The following is a 19,402-nucleotide window of genomic DNA, read 5'->3' on the forward strand; positions in this document are numbered from 1 at the left end:
CCCCAAGTAAAAAAAATAGTGCCCAAAGGTTTTATAAAAAAAAAATTGGTGTTTGCCATTGGCTCGGCTCCTACTTCAGCGCAACTCGGCTTTAAGGGGGACCCGGCTAATCCAGAAAATGGAGCACTGCCAGGGCCCCCTTAACATATAGAAGCCATCTGGCCCAAGACAACTGTCCCCCCAGTGCCCCCTTGATGGAGGCCCTGGTCATCCTATAAAATAACATGGCAAATGTAATCTTCTAGTTACTGTATTTATTTAAACAGTTACATTTTTTTCATTTATTTTTGTTTAATATCACTCATTGTTTTAAAAGATTTAAGAAGCTACCGTCATTTGGATAGGATTTTAGAGACGCCCCAAAACACTTAACCCATTTTGCCGCAGAGGAAAAATAAATCTAAATTCAAAGCTCTTGATGTTATTGATTCCGTTCATTAATTCCTTACGTCAGTAGCCTGGGAAAAGGTAAAATTTCTTTGTCATTGTAGATCTCTCTAGTGTGGGCATCTGTGAGTATTGGTTTGGGGATTTATCCTTAAACGAGGACTGTACCTATATGGTGATAGAAGAAAAGAAGCTTAAAAACATATTAAGAATATAGTAAAATAAAAAAAACATGCACACCAGCAACTGATGTAAGTCGCACACACAGGGGCGATCCTGGCCCCTCCGCTGCCTGAGGCAGCAGCAGTTGCTGCTGCCCCCCTCCCCCAGAAATTCGCTCTTAAAGTACCAGGAGCAGCATTTTTGCTGCCCCTGGTACCAAGTGGGGCACTGCCGCTTGAGGCGACAGCCTCAACTTGCCTCATTGGCGAAGCACCCCTGCGCACACACTCACGTTGTATTAAATTACTTACTTCAAGAAATATGTCGCCTAGTGGTTGACAATGAGCTAATTCATTCATTTTCTCAATCAGACGTATGATGAACACAGAACCCTTTGTAGGATTTCTCCAAGAAGCAGTATCTGTTGAATGTGGACATAAATCTCTGAGTATTTATAGAAAATAGAGAATGCCAAAACTGCCTTACTAATTAAATGTGAATAACATGTAACCTATGGAAATGTTTGTGTCAAAGAGGGTGGATACGGGATGTATGTGTAGTGCCACCTATCTACACATATCCGAGACCTAGCTGAAGAGGAATGTGAACACAGGCTTTGTCACAAAGGCCTTATGCTAGGGTGAAACAGATGCAAATAAATGTATTTAAAGGGCAAGTAAACCCCCCCCAAAAAAAAGGCTAATAAAAGAAAACATAATTGGTATTGAAAGCAGTGTTTGTCTGTCCCTTTCTTTTCTGTGCCCTGATGGCCAACACTGTTGATACAATGTAAGAAAGGCAGCTGATTAACAGACTTGTCTTTTGCAACATTGTTTAAAAAGTAACAACCAGCAGCAATCATTTTTACAAATAATTTGAAAAGCACTGTAAATTTTTAATTAATGTATATAGGAAAATTGCTTAGAATTATGTTTCCTTTTATTAGGCCAATTTTTATTTTGGGGTTGACTTGCCCTTTAAGCAATTACTGTAAAAAGCCCACATGTCAAATGTGGGCAAATTCTGCTAACTGACAATAAGGCCAGTCAGCCTCCAGCTCAGTTGGTGAGATATTCCAAAAATCATCCTTTCCTTTCATACATTATTTTTCTAGCATAAACCTCTCAAATCTGAATAGTTTAGAGACCATTCCTAATGCTTTGCTGCTGGAACTTGCCTTCAACCGACTGTAAAGTATGATGTGAGCTTTTCCTTACATTTAAAAGTTGTGTAACAACAGTGTCATGGTGGGGTGTTTTTGTGTTTATGCAAAAGCACCATCCCCAGTTTGTGCCCTGGATGACTAGGGTAGATACTTTCTTAAAATACATATGATCCATGCCTGATTGCTAGAATATAAATAAGCTGTTCAGAAACCTCTTAAGTGATATTTGCTCTTTCCATCAGACCTATAACATATTTGGCGCAGGAGAATGCCTACATTCTATAATCCCAGCCCCAAAGAGGAAACAAGGAAAATCCATTGCAGAAGATTTAGAATCGGATCTGTGTACCTGGTGTAGAAGAATAAAAGCATATGGAGTCTGTCTCTGTTTGAACATGATGGACTGCATCATCTTTCAGAGGGGCCGGAGCCACATCATCACGGACTAATTCTCCGCCTTGATTTTCTGCATGGACAAGAACCATAAAGTCTTTGAAACATTTCAACCCCTTAAGTCTGTTTATATGTACTAATGTACTATTACACAATCCCAATTATGAATGGGAACCAAGCACACTGTAACCATTACATGCAAGTGTTAAAAGACAGCCACATTTTAATACAATTTAACCTATATAAGCATAAGGGAAATGGCACAAGGGGTGTTTTTGTATATTATAAAAAATAAATAAATAAAAAAAAAATACAAAAAAGGTTCCTGTGTGGGACCGAAACGTTGGAGGAATAAACCTTTTTTCCTTTTACCCTCATTTGCCCTTATTTGCTCCCACCCTTCCAGCTATAGTCAGGTGATCCCTGTTTGTTTAAAGGGGAAGGCATTGTTAGTAGCTTAAAAGGCATGTAAAGGCAAAAAAATAAAATCCCATTTTTACTTTATTTAATGAAAAAGAAACCTATCTCCAATACTGTTTTTTTTTATAAGAAACCTGACTGTATGCAGTGAGATTGTCCCTTCATTTACTGCTGTGGATAGGAATTGCTGAGCAGGGAAACAATCATACTTATGAACAGCAGGGGGAGCCCCTGCCTTACTTCCCAGCCATGCAGAACTCAAGCAGCTTTGTTTATGACGATCCCTAAGCAGCCCAGACCACACTGAGCATGTGCACAGTCTTAGTCTTGCAAAGATGTTTAACAAAGTTACAAGATGGTGACCCCCTGTAGCCAACTTTGAAAGCAAAAATCCTTTGTTTGATTAGGCTTGTGGTGCAGTAAGTTCATGTTTATATTTAGTATACAAAATATAGCAAGAAGACACACCTGGCAACTTTAAGAGACAAAATTCCTTTTTTTAAAACAGAATGTTGGCTCATTTAGTGCATACAGCACAATTGCACTCTCTGCAGTAGTGATCCACACCAAAGTTTCAGAAAGTATGTCGGAAGGTGAGAAGAGGGTGGCAATGGAAAGTCGCCTCAAGGCAGCAGGAGGTCTATAAACGCCCGTGACCAATATTCCCATTAAGGTGTGCACTGGTGCGTGCACATAACTAATTGTGGTGTGCACAAAGAATTTTAAAAGTTTAAAATGTTCCCCACAAAGTAATTTTTTGCGCTCATAGCTGAGAAGAAATGAGAGATCCAAATATAGAATCAGAATATAAAATGTGTTTAATCATCACAGAATCCATATTTATAAGTACAGGTATGTGACCTGTTATCCAGAATGCTCGGGACCTGGGGGTTTCCGGATAATGGATCTTTCCGTAATTTGGGTCTTCATGCCATAAGTCTACTAGAAATTCATGTAAACATTAAATAAACCCAATAGGCTGGTTTTGCTTCCAATAAGGATTAATTATATCTTAGTTTGGATCAAGCACAAGCTACTGTTTTATTATTACAGAGAAAAAGGAAATCATTTTTAAAAATTTTAATTATTTGGATAAAATTGAGTCTATGGGAGACAGCCATTCCGTAATTTGGAGCTTTCTGGATATCGGGTTTCCGGATAAGGGGTCCTATACCTGTATATCAAATGTATAAACTATGTATCTCAATGTATATACATTAAAGGGATTGTTCGCCTTCATTTTTAATATGATGTAGAGAGTGATATTATAAGACAGTTTGCAACTGGTTTAATTTTTTAAAGTAAAAAAATTCTAAATTCTAAGTAATTTTTTGGATACTTTGACCATCGAATAGGATACTACGACTTTGAATTCGATTAGAAGTAAAATTGTTCGAATATTCAACCATTCGATAATCGAAGTACTGTCTCTTTAAAAAAACTTCGAATTCAATACTTCGCCAAATTAAACCTGCCAAAGTGCTATGTTAGCCTATGGGGACCTTCTAGAGCATTTTTCTAAGTTTTTGGAAGTCGAAGTAAAATCGTTCAATCAATCACTGAAATCCTTCGAATCGTTCAATCTGAAGGATTTAATCGTTCGGTCGAGCGATTTTACTTCGACTGCAGGATACCCAAATTCGATGAAAAAAACTTCGACTTCGATATTCGAAGTTAAAGTATTTCAATTCGATGGTCGAATTTCGAAGTATTTTCTACTTCGAAATTCGACCCTTGATAAATCTGCCCCGTAACCTTACAGAGCATTTGATTTTAGATGGGGTCAGTGACCCCCATTTGAAAGCTAGAGAGATTCAGAAGAAAAAGGCAAATGATTAAAAAACTATGCAAAATAAATAATGAAAACCTATTGAAAAGGTGCTTAGAATTGGCCTTTCTATCACATACTAAAAGTTAACTTGAAGGTGATATCCAATAAATTCACACATAAATACAAGACAATTGTTTTACATTCATACAAAATATCAATTTCTGATGGCTAGTCCATCCAGTGTATGCACTCTTACCAGATATTCCAAACAATTTAGGGTGCGTGGGTCAATATTGTTCAGACAAGATAATCAAAGGACTCGCACTCCAATTTCAAATTGGAGTGCGAGTCCTTTGATTATCTTATATATATATATATATATATATATATATATATATATATATATATATATATATATAGTCCATTCATGGAGAGCACACCATGAGTTCAATGGTTGCCTGGGTGCCTGTCTGTATATAAACAATAAAGTAAATCCCAAAGTGACAGCACTCGCAGGAAAAATTGCAACAATACAATAAAGTAAAACCATGGAGGTTTATTGTAATCCTACGTTTCGTTCCTTATTGGAACCTACGTCAGGGGAAAAAAATGCAATCTCTTCTTTGTCTATTAAAAGTGAAATGTTACGTTTTGCACTTGACGCTCTCTAATCGAGCACTGCCCATCAAATGGAAGAATCACTTAGCTGAAATATTGCATATTCATAGGCCAGACGATATCATACACATACATGTCATACACAGCAGTCTATGGAGACAATTGGAATGCATGGGAACAATATACCTTAACAGCAGGAATGTTAGAGGCCTGTGAGCCAAATCTGAACATCTGAAGCATAAGGTGAGCAGAAAGCAAGTACATGGCAGGTACTATAACAAAGCAACATGGATTTGACAGGGTGACAAACAACAAGTCTACTGATTTTCCTTCCATGTTAATATATATTTGCCTTATGTACACTTACCCCCACGGCAGGCCTGAATAATGATGACTTTTGGTTTGTCCCGCAATCTAGAGCACTTAACATTGTTGAATGTAGAAAAGATTTCATCCACCTGTAGCAGGTTAGTCACCCCATACTGTCCATTTTCTGTCTTCTTGCTGTCCGTCCCACAGACTCCCGGCTTATCTCCATGAGACATCAAAACTATGAAGGTGCTGTCTGAATCTGCATGCTCCTCCCGGGCTGCAAACTCCTTCATTGCCTTCACCATTTCCTAAATAAGGAATACAAATAATAAAGAGCTATGCATAAAGCTTTCTACGGTTATTGGAACTGTTATCCAGAGTGCTTGGGGCTTTAGGTTTTCCGGATAACGGCGTTTTCCGCAATTTGGGTCTTCATACTTTAAGGGGCAGATTTATCAAGGGTCGAATTTCAAAGTAAAGAATACTTCGAAATTCGACCATCGAATTAAAATACTTTGACTCAATATCGAAGTTGATGGATTTTTCACCTAATTTGGCCATCGAACGATCAAAGTAAAATCGTTAGATCGAACGATTAAATCGTTTGAATCGAACGATTCTAACGATTTTAGCGTACGATCTAACGATTTTACTTCGATGTGTAAAGACTTAGAAAAATGGTCTAGAAGGTCCCCACTTCGGCAGGTTTAATTTGGCGAACTAAGTTTTTTTAAAGAGACAGTATTTTGATTATCGAATATTCTAACTATTTTACTTCTAATCGAATTCGAAGTAAATTTGAAGTCGTAGTATCTTATTCGATGGTCGAAGTATCCGAAAAATTACTTCGAATTTTTTTACTTCGAAAATTCCCTCGAATTCACGTCGACCCTTGATAAATCTGCCCCTTAGTCTACCAAAAATTATGTAAATATTAAAGAAACCCAATAACCTGGTTCTGCTTCCAATAAAAATGAATTATATCTTAGTTTCGAACAAGTACAAGGTACTGTTTTAGTATTAAGAAAAACGAAATAATTTGGATTTTTTGGATAAAATGGAGTCTAGGGGAGATGGCCTTTATAATTCGAGTTTTCTGGATAATGGATTCTGAATCCAGCCTATGGTGCAAGTAAATGTGAATATTGTAAGTGAAATTGCACATGGGGAATTCTTTCACATATTACGTCTCGTGTGGGTGACCAATTGCTTGACAATACCTATATATTGCAGACAATAGGCTTCATTCAGGCTGCAACAGGCATCTTTACATCTTGCAATTTTTAAAAAAAATTTATTCTACACCCCCAGCTCCATCTGTGGATATGTGCATTAAACGCATGGTCTTTTGTGCACACTTTTCCTCAATATCTGAACTTCTGTTCTACCCAATCTTATATAAGTTACGTCACATAACCCCAAAGATAAAGTGAAATACTCCAGCATGTTGCCTTACCGCTTTTGTCAAGTTTGTATGTTGCTGGACTTGGTATCCTAATTCATTTAGTAATTTGTTCATCCCTTCCAGATCAAGCTTGGCCCCTCGACGCTCACTCATAGACTGAAACGTTTCATTGCAGATTATAAGAGCCAAGCGCTTCCGTCCTTCACGTTCCCGCACTTCATAAATCTAGCACCAAATATTTGACATCAGTGTTAATTAGAATATTTTCAGAAATCACAAAATGTCTTTATAAACAAATCATCCTTTACATTACCTCCAAGAGATGCATCACTGGCTATTTTCAAATCTCATGTAGGACTAATTTGACTTTAGAAGATATCAGCAGATTGCATTTTCTTTCCTTTTTCTAAACAGTCTGCTAAAATTGCCTCTAAACAGGCACCCACACGGAGAGATGGCATTTTGGACAAACAGACCAAGCTGTCTAAAATGATTACTCTGCGTAGGGCAGAAAGTTATTTAGCTTTATATGATATAGTGGTTATCTATGACAATTTGCAATTGGCATTTTTTTATTCAAAGTGGTCAATTTTATCAGGAGACAGTTCATGTATGTTTTTGGAGTGTAAGAGGGAACTGGAGCCAGAAACCAGAGGAAATATAGGTTATTTCAGGCCGGATTTGTGGCAAGGCCACAAAGCACCGGGCCTAGGGCGTTAAGATTTTAGGTGCGGCATGCTGTTCAGCCACAATCTAAAGAGCACTGGGGACACATACTACTGTACATATAATCGCCAGTGCTCCAGCGCATGCACACGCTTGCATGGTGGGGCGCACTTGCAAGGGAGTCAGGCGATAGGGCCCTGCAGACTAGAGGTGTCCAAGACCGAAATCCGGGCCTGGGTTGCTCTCCAAAGCAAAGTTTGTTTGTTTGACTTGGGCATTTTAGAGATCTATACAGGTATGAGAGCTGTTATCCAGAATGCTCAGGACCTGAAGTTTTCAGGATATGGAATCTTTCAGTAATTTGGATTTAAGTCTACTAAAAAATCATTTACACATTAGATTAATCCTCTAATAAGGATTAATTATATCTAATTTAGGATCAAGTACAAGGTGCTGTTTTATTATTACAGAAAAAATGGAAATCATTTTAAAAAATTTAATTATTTGATTAAAATGAAGTTTATGGGAGACAGCCATCCCATAATTCAGAGCGTTCTGGATAACAGGTTTCTGGAATAATGGATCCCATCCTTGTAAATGTTGGTGACATACAAACAGGCTTCTGGCTGTGGAATAACTACATGGTGCCGGCCATCCCCACCCCCCAAAAAAAATCTTCAAAGGGACCCAGCATGCCCATCAACCCTTACCTGGCCCCCTCATCATCCGCTAGCAGGCTAGTTTGCAGCGGATATTCAAATTTTAGGGGAGCTACAGCAGACCCCGCTTCCTCTATAGTTACACCACTGTCCAACTGCTGCTGAGTAGCTCATTTTCTTACAGCTGCAACTCAATTTTGGTGGTTATAAAATCCTCATTTACGCATAATTTTTAACCAAATCATAGTTATCCATATTATAAAATGAAAGTATTTTGAGTGATATTTAAAAAAAAAATATATATCATTTAACCCTTTCTGTGCCAGTTAATGTTTTGTGAGAGTTGTTATCATAAATTATGAGAATAAAGGGATTTACAGGTCTCTGTGGCTGCTGTAGGCAGACATATCTAAGTGTGAATGACAAAGAAGTCTCTTAACTGCACACATGGGGGGGGAGTTAGAGGGGCAATTGTCTTTCATGAAAGGCAATAATTAGCTTGCCAAAAGTCATCAAAACAGTCCCAAAATACACAACTAGGGACACCATAGGGTCCAATGAGTCTCTGAGAGAGAACTTTGTGCAAGAGAAATACCTGCATTCAGCTTCACTAATTTTAATTACTAATTATTTTGCTAATAACGATTAGCAGCATATACAGGTATGGGACCTGTTATCTAGAATGGACCTGGGGGTTTCTATATAACGGATCTTTCAATAATTTAAATCTTAATTCCTTTCGTCTACTAGAAAATCATTTAAATATTAAATAAACCCAATAGGCTGGTTTTGCTTCCAGTAGTTGGGATCAAGTACAAGGTACTGTTTTTTATTGCAGAGAAAAAGGAAGTCATTTCTAAAAAATGTGGATTATTTGGATCAAATGGAGTCCATGGGAGATGGGCTTTTTGTAATTTGGAGCTTTCTGGATAACAGGTTTCCAGATAGCATATCCCATTCCTGTACGTGTATAAAATGGATTCTCTAACCTTATCTCCGTGAGAGTCATAAATGTTCTTGAATTCTTCAGCAGAACAAGGAATTACACTGTTGATTTCTTAAAAAAGGGAAAAGTGAATAAATAATGTATATTATCTAGACAGAGTGCCATTCAGGAGCCCTATCTCTCTATTTACCTTTTGATACATGTAAAATACACCACACTAAATTCACGAAGGCCATTTTTAAGCAATGTTAGAATAGCATGCTAGGTGGACAATCTACTTATGAAAACATAATCCATGAGACTTATTTGTTGGTCTCAATGAGAAAAAACATTTTCCCTGTAGCAAAAACCTACAAACGGCTCAATGAAGACATCTGCTGAGTGACTACTATAGTTGTAATTACTACTGTGCCTGTGCCCATGTCGTCAAGGAAGCCAATATAGTATCTATACCATCTTGAAGTGATCTTTTGAGACAACCCGGGAGTGACGTTTTAGCAATAAATGTTTTTAAGAACCACTGACACCCAGGTTATTAAAGATCAGTGAACTGTGTGAAACTTCCACTGCGGAAACCCTTCATTTAATATTACAGTTAGGGCCCATCTGAGAAAGATATTTTTCTGGGTGTTGCACAAAGAAACAACAATTTGCTAGGAAAGAGGCAATGATAATGAGTAATAAATTAGTAAATGAGTAATAAAATTACCAAGTTTTTTAAATAGCAGTATTTCTGTATATTACCTTTGTCCTTAATTGTATCCTCATTATGTTCTTGAATGGGCGACGGTGCATGTTCTGAAATGTAAAAAATATATAGAATTGTTTTATTGCAAATTATCTTTATAAAACTGTACACATTAAATATATATTTTTTAGAATATGAGTATCTGCAATTAAAGTACCCTTTCTTTAGTATATACCATGGTACAGGAACTAACATATTAGCAATTCGACTTAATTGAAGGAAAATGTGGGAGCTAGGGTTGCCACCTTTTGCTGGCCCATGGTCTGGACAGGAGAGAGGCCTGGTGACATCATGGGGCGGATCCAGTGATGTTGCAATGTTGCCTCTAATTCCTTCTTAGCTAAGTGCTCCAAAAAACTTATTGTGTGCACAATATAAAATTGTGTGCACAGTTTTTAAAAACTGTGTGCTTAGGTCAGAATTTATATAAAATTGTGTGTTTTCAGACAAAGTTCTTCGTGCCACCACAATTTGTTGTGTGTCCTGGCCTTAATATTTGTGTGCACACCTTAGAGGGAACATTGGTCATGGGGCAGGGCTATGACATGGCGACTGGTCGATCGTCTCCATGTAGGAGAATCCTGCCCAGTTTTCCTGATTTGGCTGTCTGGGTCAAAACTGGACTGGTGGTAACCCTAGCGAGAGCAGGCATTTTCTTTAGTCACAGCAATTCGGCTTGCGGCCCTGACACAGGAGATTAGTCACCTTGCAATCAATCTTCTCCGAATTGTAAAGACTTACCCTGGTGGTCCCCCTATGGCGCACACGCTGGCTCACTTCCGCATGGCGCGAAATTCAAATGGTATCAAGGGGGATTGCAGGTTACAGCACATTGCTCGTTGTTAGGTTCAATTAGTCTGTTCCTAGTGCCTTTCCTAAATGATTCTTATTGATCCTCTGGTTATTTGACCCTTACCTTGCCTGACTACTCTGTTCTCTTCTATCCTGACCATTTGACTGTCAGCTGACTATACTACACTCTCCAATCCTGATTTCGGCCTGTCTGACTATTCTCTGCTTGTGCTGGTCCGGCCTGCCTGTTCCAAGTGGTGTTCTTCCTTCCAGTATCCTGGTGAGACGATCATGCCCCTTTGCTCTTCCAGAACTGTTAGCTTTGCTCCTCTCTCAAATAAGACCTGGCGGCATCCAATTAGCCGAGGGCTCCTCCCGAGGTGAAAGGCAGCGGTTATAGGCAGAAGTGAGAGCCGAGACCAGGGATCTTAGCTTGGGTTCTGGATTTAGAGTGCCGTTCATGACACGAATGCTTTCCCACCAGCAATAATGTAAATTGGCTGTGGGAAAACAGTGCCTCGCAAGGAAACTTCGGGTGACTTTGGAAAGCAAAGTGACTCATATGTTTTCCCACTGGCAATTTTCATTATTGCCGGTGGGATAGTACTCTGAGGAAATTAGTAGCCCGTGATAGAGTAGATTAATTGAAGGGTGACTAATCTCCTTTTGTGGCCTTAAAGGAGATTTGTTGACTGTGGTAGCAGTTTTAAACACAGGAGACAAATCTCCCCATGTGTCATTGCCCTTAAAATAACATGATTTTTAGTGTTCACGTTTAATTTGGCTGACACTAAAAGGCTCATCTGTGATCAATAAGCAGAGCACCAAATGGGTCACAATAAAAGGGGAGTCTATATTCTAAACAACAGCTGAAACAACAGCTGAACAACAGTTGGAGGGAGTTTTCCCTTGGGCAGGACAAAAAACATGGTGCAAAAATCATGGTGGATTGCACACCTTTTTGACATTCTGTGCCCTGCCCTGTACATAGTAAATGAGTTCTTTAATCTACCTTCCTCAGGACAAGTTCTCTTCCTCGTTGAACCAGGATAATTCTTTGCTTTGGGCCACAACAGTCAAAGGTCAGTTGCACCTGACACCCAAAAAGCAAGAAGAATAGTCTACATCTGGTGTCATGATCAGACCACATCAACACACTTTGGCCAATGCTCATATTACTCTCCCCCAAAGTTTGTAGCAAATTCAACAAACTCAACTCGAAATGCTATGAAACAATTTACATAATCAAGTTCCCTGATGATGGTAAGGAGTGGTTTGCGACTTCCATCCTCCTTGAAACTTTCATAATCAGTCAGTAGCAGCAAGTTTAAACATTAATAGAAGCTGCTGTGGGCAATCATATGACCAAATCACACGTAAAGCTGTGGAGTTGTTCAACCCATCTGCTCCTTGGCAGGGGCAACTATGGCAAATTTTGGAAATTTTATCAATAATAGTGATACTCAAAAGGAGTGCTCTATTGCAACAGTTCTATTGCACCAGCTTTAGCAGCCCATGGTAGCATGTGGACCTGAATCCAACTTCGGGTTTTTAGCCTTTCGTCAACCAGTGCATCACTTACGAAACAGTGGTTTCCCTCTGCTGAAACATTTTGCACTCTGCTATGGAGAAGATTTAAACTACTGTCAGTGGTAGCAGCCTGGCTGCAACTGAATCTCCATGCCATGCTTCCCGCCCAAATGGGGAAGGGGGTATCAGTTTTTTTCATTCACTGATCACCTTGTCCCAAGGGAATCTCCATAAGATTACAGATCACATGTTCTAGCAATAGTCCAATAAGCTCTTGCAAGGCATTTGTTGCTAGAATTATAGACAACCCTAGGATTGATATCTGTTTAACCACAGTATTACCATGAATTATACTGTAACCGTTTCCACAATTTCAATGTGGAACATCCCTAGGGTGGCATTAATTTCTTTATGATAAATGAGGTCACCTACAGGGGCATAACTATAGAGGAAGCAGACCATGTGATAGTTGGGCATGCAGGAGGTATACAAGGAGTGGGGCCTAAAATAATTCTGCTACAGAGTCCATAGTCCACAACAGCCAATGACTGGCTGAATTTTGATTCAGTTTTGAACCAAACAGCATATACTGTCCTGTTAAAAACCAGATAAGTGGCAACCATAACTGTGGGATCGCTTTACAGTGAACTGACAACCACAGGATATATGGATTAAATATCATTTGTGAACATGATGGAATGCATTTTATAATGCTATTTACCACTACGGTATCCACTACGGTGTGCTAATGAACATATGATTATAACTGAACCAAAGCTGCACTGTGTTAAACTACTCACGTACCTCCAGTCAACATCTTGACACTCCACTTTACATTTTTTAACTAAAAATTAAGAAAACATGTAGGAAACGTCCATACCGTGGAGTCCCAGGCTTTCAGCCAGTGTTTTGTGATTCTTCACCAGGCTCTCAAGAAGAATGTTGCTTGAGTACTCTCCTTTTTTCTTTACACTGTCAATCATGTCCCGGCATCTGTCTCTGCTTGTGTTATTTTTCTTATTAATGTGTTCCACTTCATAGTCCTTAAGTACATGTTTGTCTTGCAAATCATCTAGTAAATCACTAATCATTGCAGGGTTGCATCCATTTATAATGGCTTTACGCACTTTATTTAGCTGAGCTGCAAGACACAAGTAAACATTTCTAATTATACGGGGAAAATCATGGTGTGTGTGTTAATGCAGCAATATTCATAAAGTAATAAATAAAACATTGGCATTTTTTCATATAGTATTGTGGAATTATGTTTACAAGTTGTAACTGTTAAATATATTTGTTTTAGGGTGGGCTCATTTTTAGGACAATAGATGATCTCTTTTGTCTTTATTTTGCTTCCTTGGACATTTTTAATAAGTGGCCACTTCCAGCAATTTCACTAAGATCAATAGTAAATACATACATATGACCTATGATCTTTATATAGCCGCCATATTTAAATTGACATAAGCGCAGGTATGTTAACTTAAGTTAAGTAAGTTTCACTAGGAAGAGAGTAATGCTAGAGAAAATTCGCTAAGAAACTTTCACGTTGACGAAAGTATCCCAGTGTTCATTTGCAGAGACAAAGTCTTGCATTTTGCTAAATACGCATACAAACGCATATTCGCTACAAAATAATGTCTGATGTAGTTTTAGAAGTATGGTGAAGATTTCTGAAGCGAAAATTTGGACTTAAGAAAATCTGCCACTTAAACTCTTTTCACCAATCAGGGGACAGTACATCTGAGACCTGGCTCTTCCATTTAGAAGTGGCCCCAGGTCTAGACTGAGAATTAAAATAGGCCATGACATTTCAGGTACACAGAGGCCCAATCAGCCCCCAGCAGCCCACTAAATACTGACTTTCTATGGCACCTTATAGCAGCCCCTCTGGCATTTGCCAGAACACACAGATTGCCAGTATGGGCATGCCTGGCCCAGTGGCTATAACTATAAATAGTGTAGACCCCATAAACAGGGAGCCATGGGGAACACACTCATCAAGAAGAGGTAAGGGAGGTCATTGCAGGCAATATACAATGTTCATGATATAGCGGGCCAACCATGATCATCATGGATCACCTGCAATGTCATGCTGGAGAGTGAGCCCGGAAGTGCCTTGAAGTTACGCCCCCTGCCTGCCCTCATGGACACTAAACTTGCACTTTGCAACCTGCAATACATATAATAATTGTGGCTTAAAATGTATACATTAGGGGGGTTATTTATTAAAGTCTGAATGCTAAAAACTTGAAAAAAAACAGGTTTTTTTACTATAAAAATCTGAATTTTTAGTTGAAAAAAAAATAGAATATATTTAAAATTTATTGTAAGCCGAGGATGCAAAAAATCTGGATCCGAAAATACTCCATCTTCAACCTGCAAAGGTCCTGTAGAAGTCAATGGCAGAGGTCCTATTTACAATCTGAAGATATTATTGTCTGGTTTCATATGATAATGCCAACATTTCAGGCTTTTCCAGTCGATTTCACAAAAAAGATTTTTCGGCTGTCATATCCAAAAAACTTGAATTTTTTGCAAGACAGTCCGAAAAAGTCGTAGTTTTCGTGCGACCACAAAGAGTTGAGTTTTTTCCCGATCCTAGTTTTTCATGGATTTTTAATGTTAAATAGGGTAAATTATTTAAACCGTGAAAAATTCAGATTTTGATAAATAACCCCCTAACTGTTCTATTACTGCATATAGAATTTCAAACCAGGCTAATTGTGTTGTAAAGATAAGGCTAAATATAACTTAGAAACGTAATACATTAATAAACAAGAACATACATGCTCAGCAGTAAAAAAAGAAACTGAAAGTAATTACTGGTAACTAGACAGAAGCAGGAAGCACTGGTGCGAGAGGCAGAAAAGAACTACTTTATTTCTGGAGTGCGAAGGAAACATATTTCTTGCTTTAGTAAGTCATTGCGCAAGTACTTACCTGTCATATCTAGAGTAGCAAGACAGCTATATTATACACAGGATAAATTACTTGCGTTCAGCCCCAGCACTAGTTACACACAGCAGGACGGAAACAAACATTTAAAAAAATGTACCTGTCTGTCTTGTGCTGATTGGCCAAAGGTAAATAACGAGGGAATGTTAGCCCCATCTATTAAAGGGGAAATCCGCCAAAATATTGGAGATGAGTGCTTGCACTAGATACCTTTTAATTACATAAATACACTTTTGTTTTTGTATCCTATGATTCAACATATGTGTTTACACCCTATGTATAGATAGAGATGTTTATTTATGGTTGCTTGTGTCTAGGGTTGCCTCCTTTTCTGGAAAAAAATACCAGCCTTCCTATATATTTATCTGTTTTCCCTATTAATAACATTGGGATCAACCATCATTTATACTGGCCAGACCAGGTGGCAACCCTACTTGTGTCAGATTCTATTTATACTGTGATACAACCAGATAGCTATATTATTTGTGTTTTGATCTATTTTGTATGTTTAGACAATTTCACAATTTGGTTGAGATATTAGATTCTACGTGGAATTACTATTGTTATTATACTATATAGTCATAGGTCAGAAATAGGTTTAGTATTGCTGGATAGGATTGTTGTATATGTTGTATACTCCTCACATCCAGAGTCTAAAGAATGCCAGTCAGAGCCTGATCATACACAAATAACGCTTGGTGGACTACTCCTAAACTGGCCGTCCCTACATACTTGAATCCCTAATTTACAATAGGTGCACAAAGAACAAAAAAAATCAGCACAGTTCACTACAGGGTTCATTAATTTTTGCACTTGGCAATTTACCCCATCAGGTGGCCCTAAACTAGAAACATAACTAAAACCTGAGGCTGCTAAAAGTCAGAATAAAAAAGTATTACATCTGAAGCCTGCCAAAGTCATGTAGAAGTCAATGGCAGATGTCCCTTTTACAAATTGTACGATTCTGATTTTTTCACGATTTTATTCAAGTCTTTTCCCCCACCAGATTAGTTTGACTTACTCTATTGATAAATAAGGTAAAAATGTGGATGTGAGTTTGGTTGAAGTGGTTTTACTAAAATATTGAGAAATTATCGGATTTTCATAAATAACCCCCTTGGGTCTCAGTATGGACTGCAGTGCAAAGTGTCCTACGTCTCTTTGTTTGTATGCAGTGATACATACAGGAAGAGTGCTAAGCTCAGTCCTCTTCTCCTGGTAGAGTGCTGTCTTGTGCGGAATCCAGAATGACCCCCTCCCCCATACACACACACACACACACACACACACACACACACACACACACACAAATATAGATCCAATCTTTTACTAAGACTGTCATTCAATGATATAGAAATCGCAAATTCAGTAACCTCCTACAAAAGTAAATGCAGGTATGTTATCCGGAAAGATCTGAATTACAGAAAGGCTGTCTCCCATAGACTCCATTATAATCAAATATTCCAAAATTTTAAAAAGTATTCCTTTTTCTCTGTAATAATAAAGCAGTATCTTAAATTTGATCCAAACTAAGATATAATAAATCCTTATTGGAAGCAGAACCAGCCTATTAGCTTTATGATTTCCTAGTAGACTTATGGTATCAAGATCCAAATCCAAGAAAGATCCATTATCTGGAAAAAACGGCTCCCGAGCATTCTGGATAACAGGTCGCATACCTGTAAAAATAATACAGGTACGGGATCCGTTATCATTTCTAAATTACGGAATAGATGTCTCCCATAGACTCCATTATAATGAAATAGTCCAAATTTTAAAAAAAAATCTTTTTTCTCTGTAATAATAAAACAATACCTTGAATTGGATAAAGATTAATTATATCCAAAAGATATAATTAATCTTTATTGGAAGCAAAATCAGCCTATTGGATTTATTTAATGTTTACGTGATTTTCTATTAGACTTAAGATATAAAGATCCAAATTACAGAAAGATCCATTATCTGGAAAATCCCAGGTCCCGAGCATTCTGGATAACAGGTTCCATACCATGTATTTCTTTTCTTTTATATTGAATTTAAAAATTGTTAAATTCAAGATTGTATGCATGAAATGCAGATATCAGCCGCTAACAAGGTTGCCACCAATTCCTAATAACACCAGTAAAAAAAGGAAATGGCAGCACTTTTAGCTGAGACCAATAAGGACATTTATTCTGCAGTATTTCTGCGTCGTTTTTACAGCATATATGCCAGAGGAATCAAAAGGAGTGTGTAGTCCAGAAGCACATTATTCCCAAGAGGAAGTCTGATGAGGACAGCCAAACCATATAATATCAATTCAAGTTTAATTTAAATGGGTACTTACACACTCCCCACTTAGGATTCAGCATATCACTATTCTTTCCCAAAAGATAAAGCCTGAAATGTTGAATAATAATAAAATAATTAAAAAAGAAAAAAATGAAGACCAATTGAAACGTTGCTTAGAACTGGCTATTCTATAACATACTAAAAGCAAGCCCGGATTTGTGGTGAGGTCACAAAGGCCCGTGCTTAGGGAGGCAAAAAATTAGGGGCGGCATGCTGCCCAGACGCATTATGGGGACACTGTGTGTCCCCAGTTCACCGGCACTTACGCTCATTTTTACCCGCCCGCGACCCGGAGGGAGTGCGGGCGATAGGACTGCTCACCCTGGCGATAGGGCTGCACAGCCGGGTGACCTAGAGGCACCCGCCAGAGTAATCCGGCCCTGACTAAAAAAACACCCCTTTAAGCGAGAGGGTAAACAAAGGCATGAAGGCAACTGTGATATATTTATACCTGTTCACTAACCAAGTCATTTCTGATGTTAAATGTAGGCCAGGTGGCAGCAGGAATGGGACAAAATGTGGTGCCTCGTATTACTGAAATTCAGAAATGACTAAATGCAAATAAAATGGTCCTAAGTGTCAACATTTTGCATTAGTGCTTAGAAATACATTTTTTTTTATTTCACAACAATGGCACAACTTTCGTCAGTTTCAGTGATATTAGGCAGCTTTAGTAGTTTGATTGCAAGCAGATTGCTTTATTCCTGGGGAGTGGATTTTAAGCATGTTGGGGTACAAGTGGATATAGTCTCCCTCCTTCCCATCAGCTGATTCCATGAATGTGCTGATTCCATACTATTTATAAGCCACATACACATGTTTTCCGGTACATTTGTACTGCAAGATCTGTCTGGGCACATGGCCAGATTTACATATACTTAGCTGTACCAGTTACTTTTGTTTTTTTTTCTGCTGGTCCATACATATGACATACCCTAGACTGGCTTTAATCATTTTCTCTGTGAGCTTTTTAATCTATAGAGTGAAAATAAAGGTTATAATTTAGCATTAACATATGCAAGGGAAGGGGCCACTTCAGTCTCTTTTATGTGGTTTTCTTTTTCCCTTTTTTGCTGTAAGGTTGTGTCGTTTATTAATACATTCTATTGGTTTTATTACTACAGAAAATTGATCAGAAAATAAGAATTCAATGCTCATTTCCTTATTTTATTGTCCTGGAATACATGGGTAAAGGTTACTCTGTGAGTTGGCATGCTGTGCTGTCAGGTCTGGACTGAGAATTAAAATAGGCCCTGGCATTTCAAATAGCCCACACAGAGGCCCAAATAGCCCCCACCAGCCCACTAGATACTGACTTTCTATGGCACCTTATAGCAGCCCCTCTGGCATTTGCCAGAGCCAACAAATTGGCAGTCTGGGCCTGTGTGCCATGGTAAAATTGAATTTTTTGCTTTCTGTACACAGCAGTGATGCTCGTTCAGTACCATAATATGTACATAACATAACATGTACATAACGTACAGTGACGGGCAAGCACATCTGGGTATACAATGCGCATATACACACCCGCCTACACATACTGTATAAACAAAGAAATATATCATAGATATAAAACCTGTCATAAATAAAGGCAACATATAAAGAAACGGGCAAGAACGCTTGTGATTATCTCCGTGTGTGATATTGGCAGGATTGACACCTAGGGGCACATTTACTAAATTCGAGTGAAGGATAAGAATAAAAAAAACTTCGGATCTCGAAGTACTTTTTTGGCTACTTCGACCATCGAATTGGCTACTTCGACTACGACTTCAACACAAACGATTCGAACTAAAAATCGTTCGACTATTCGACAGTCGAAGTACTATCTCTTTAAAAAAAACTTTGACCCCCTACTTCGCCACCTAAAACCTACCGAGCATCAATGTTAGCCTATGGGGAAGGTCCCCATAGGCTTTCCAAGGTTTTTTTAATCGAAGGAATTTCGTTCGATCGAAAGAAATTCGGTAAATCCTTCAACTTCGATATTCGAAGGATTTTACTTCGACGGTCGAATATCAAGGGTTAATTAACCCTCGATATTCGACCCTTGGTAAATGTGCCCCTTTGTAATAGTAAAATGGCAACCAATTATCCCATCCTGTGTTCCATGGTCTTTAATAAATAGTGTACATACGT

The 19,402-nt window shown here is 38.3% G+C and overlaps 1 protein-coding gene across 1 annotated transcript; it reads right to left on the reverse strand.

Annotated features, from left to right (window-relative positions):
- Positions 1 to 239: 239 nt before the first annotated feature.
- On the reverse strand, positions 240 to 14,978 carry casp1.S (caspase 1 S homeolog). Its single transcript, NM_001085872.1, is given in 9 exon segments — positions 240 to 555; positions 861 to 970; positions 2,064 to 2,180; positions 5,284 to 5,536; positions 6,685 to 6,858; positions 8,948 to 9,015; positions 9,649 to 9,702; positions 12,855 to 13,115; positions 14,918 to 14,978. Coding segments are annotated over 9 exon segments (1,149 nt in total). The 5' UTR covers positions 14,925 to 14,978; the 3' UTR covers positions 240 to 450.
- Between the last annotated feature and the right edge of the window lie 4,424 nt (positions 14,979 to 19,402).

This window comes from Xenopus laevis, chromosome 2S (genome assembly GCF_017654675.1).
Source record: "Xenopus laevis strain J_2021 chromosome 2S, Xenopus_laevis_v10.1, whole genome shotgun sequence".
Lineage (NCBI taxonomy): Eukaryota > Metazoa > Chordata > Amphibia > Anura > Pipidae > Xenopus > Xenopus laevis.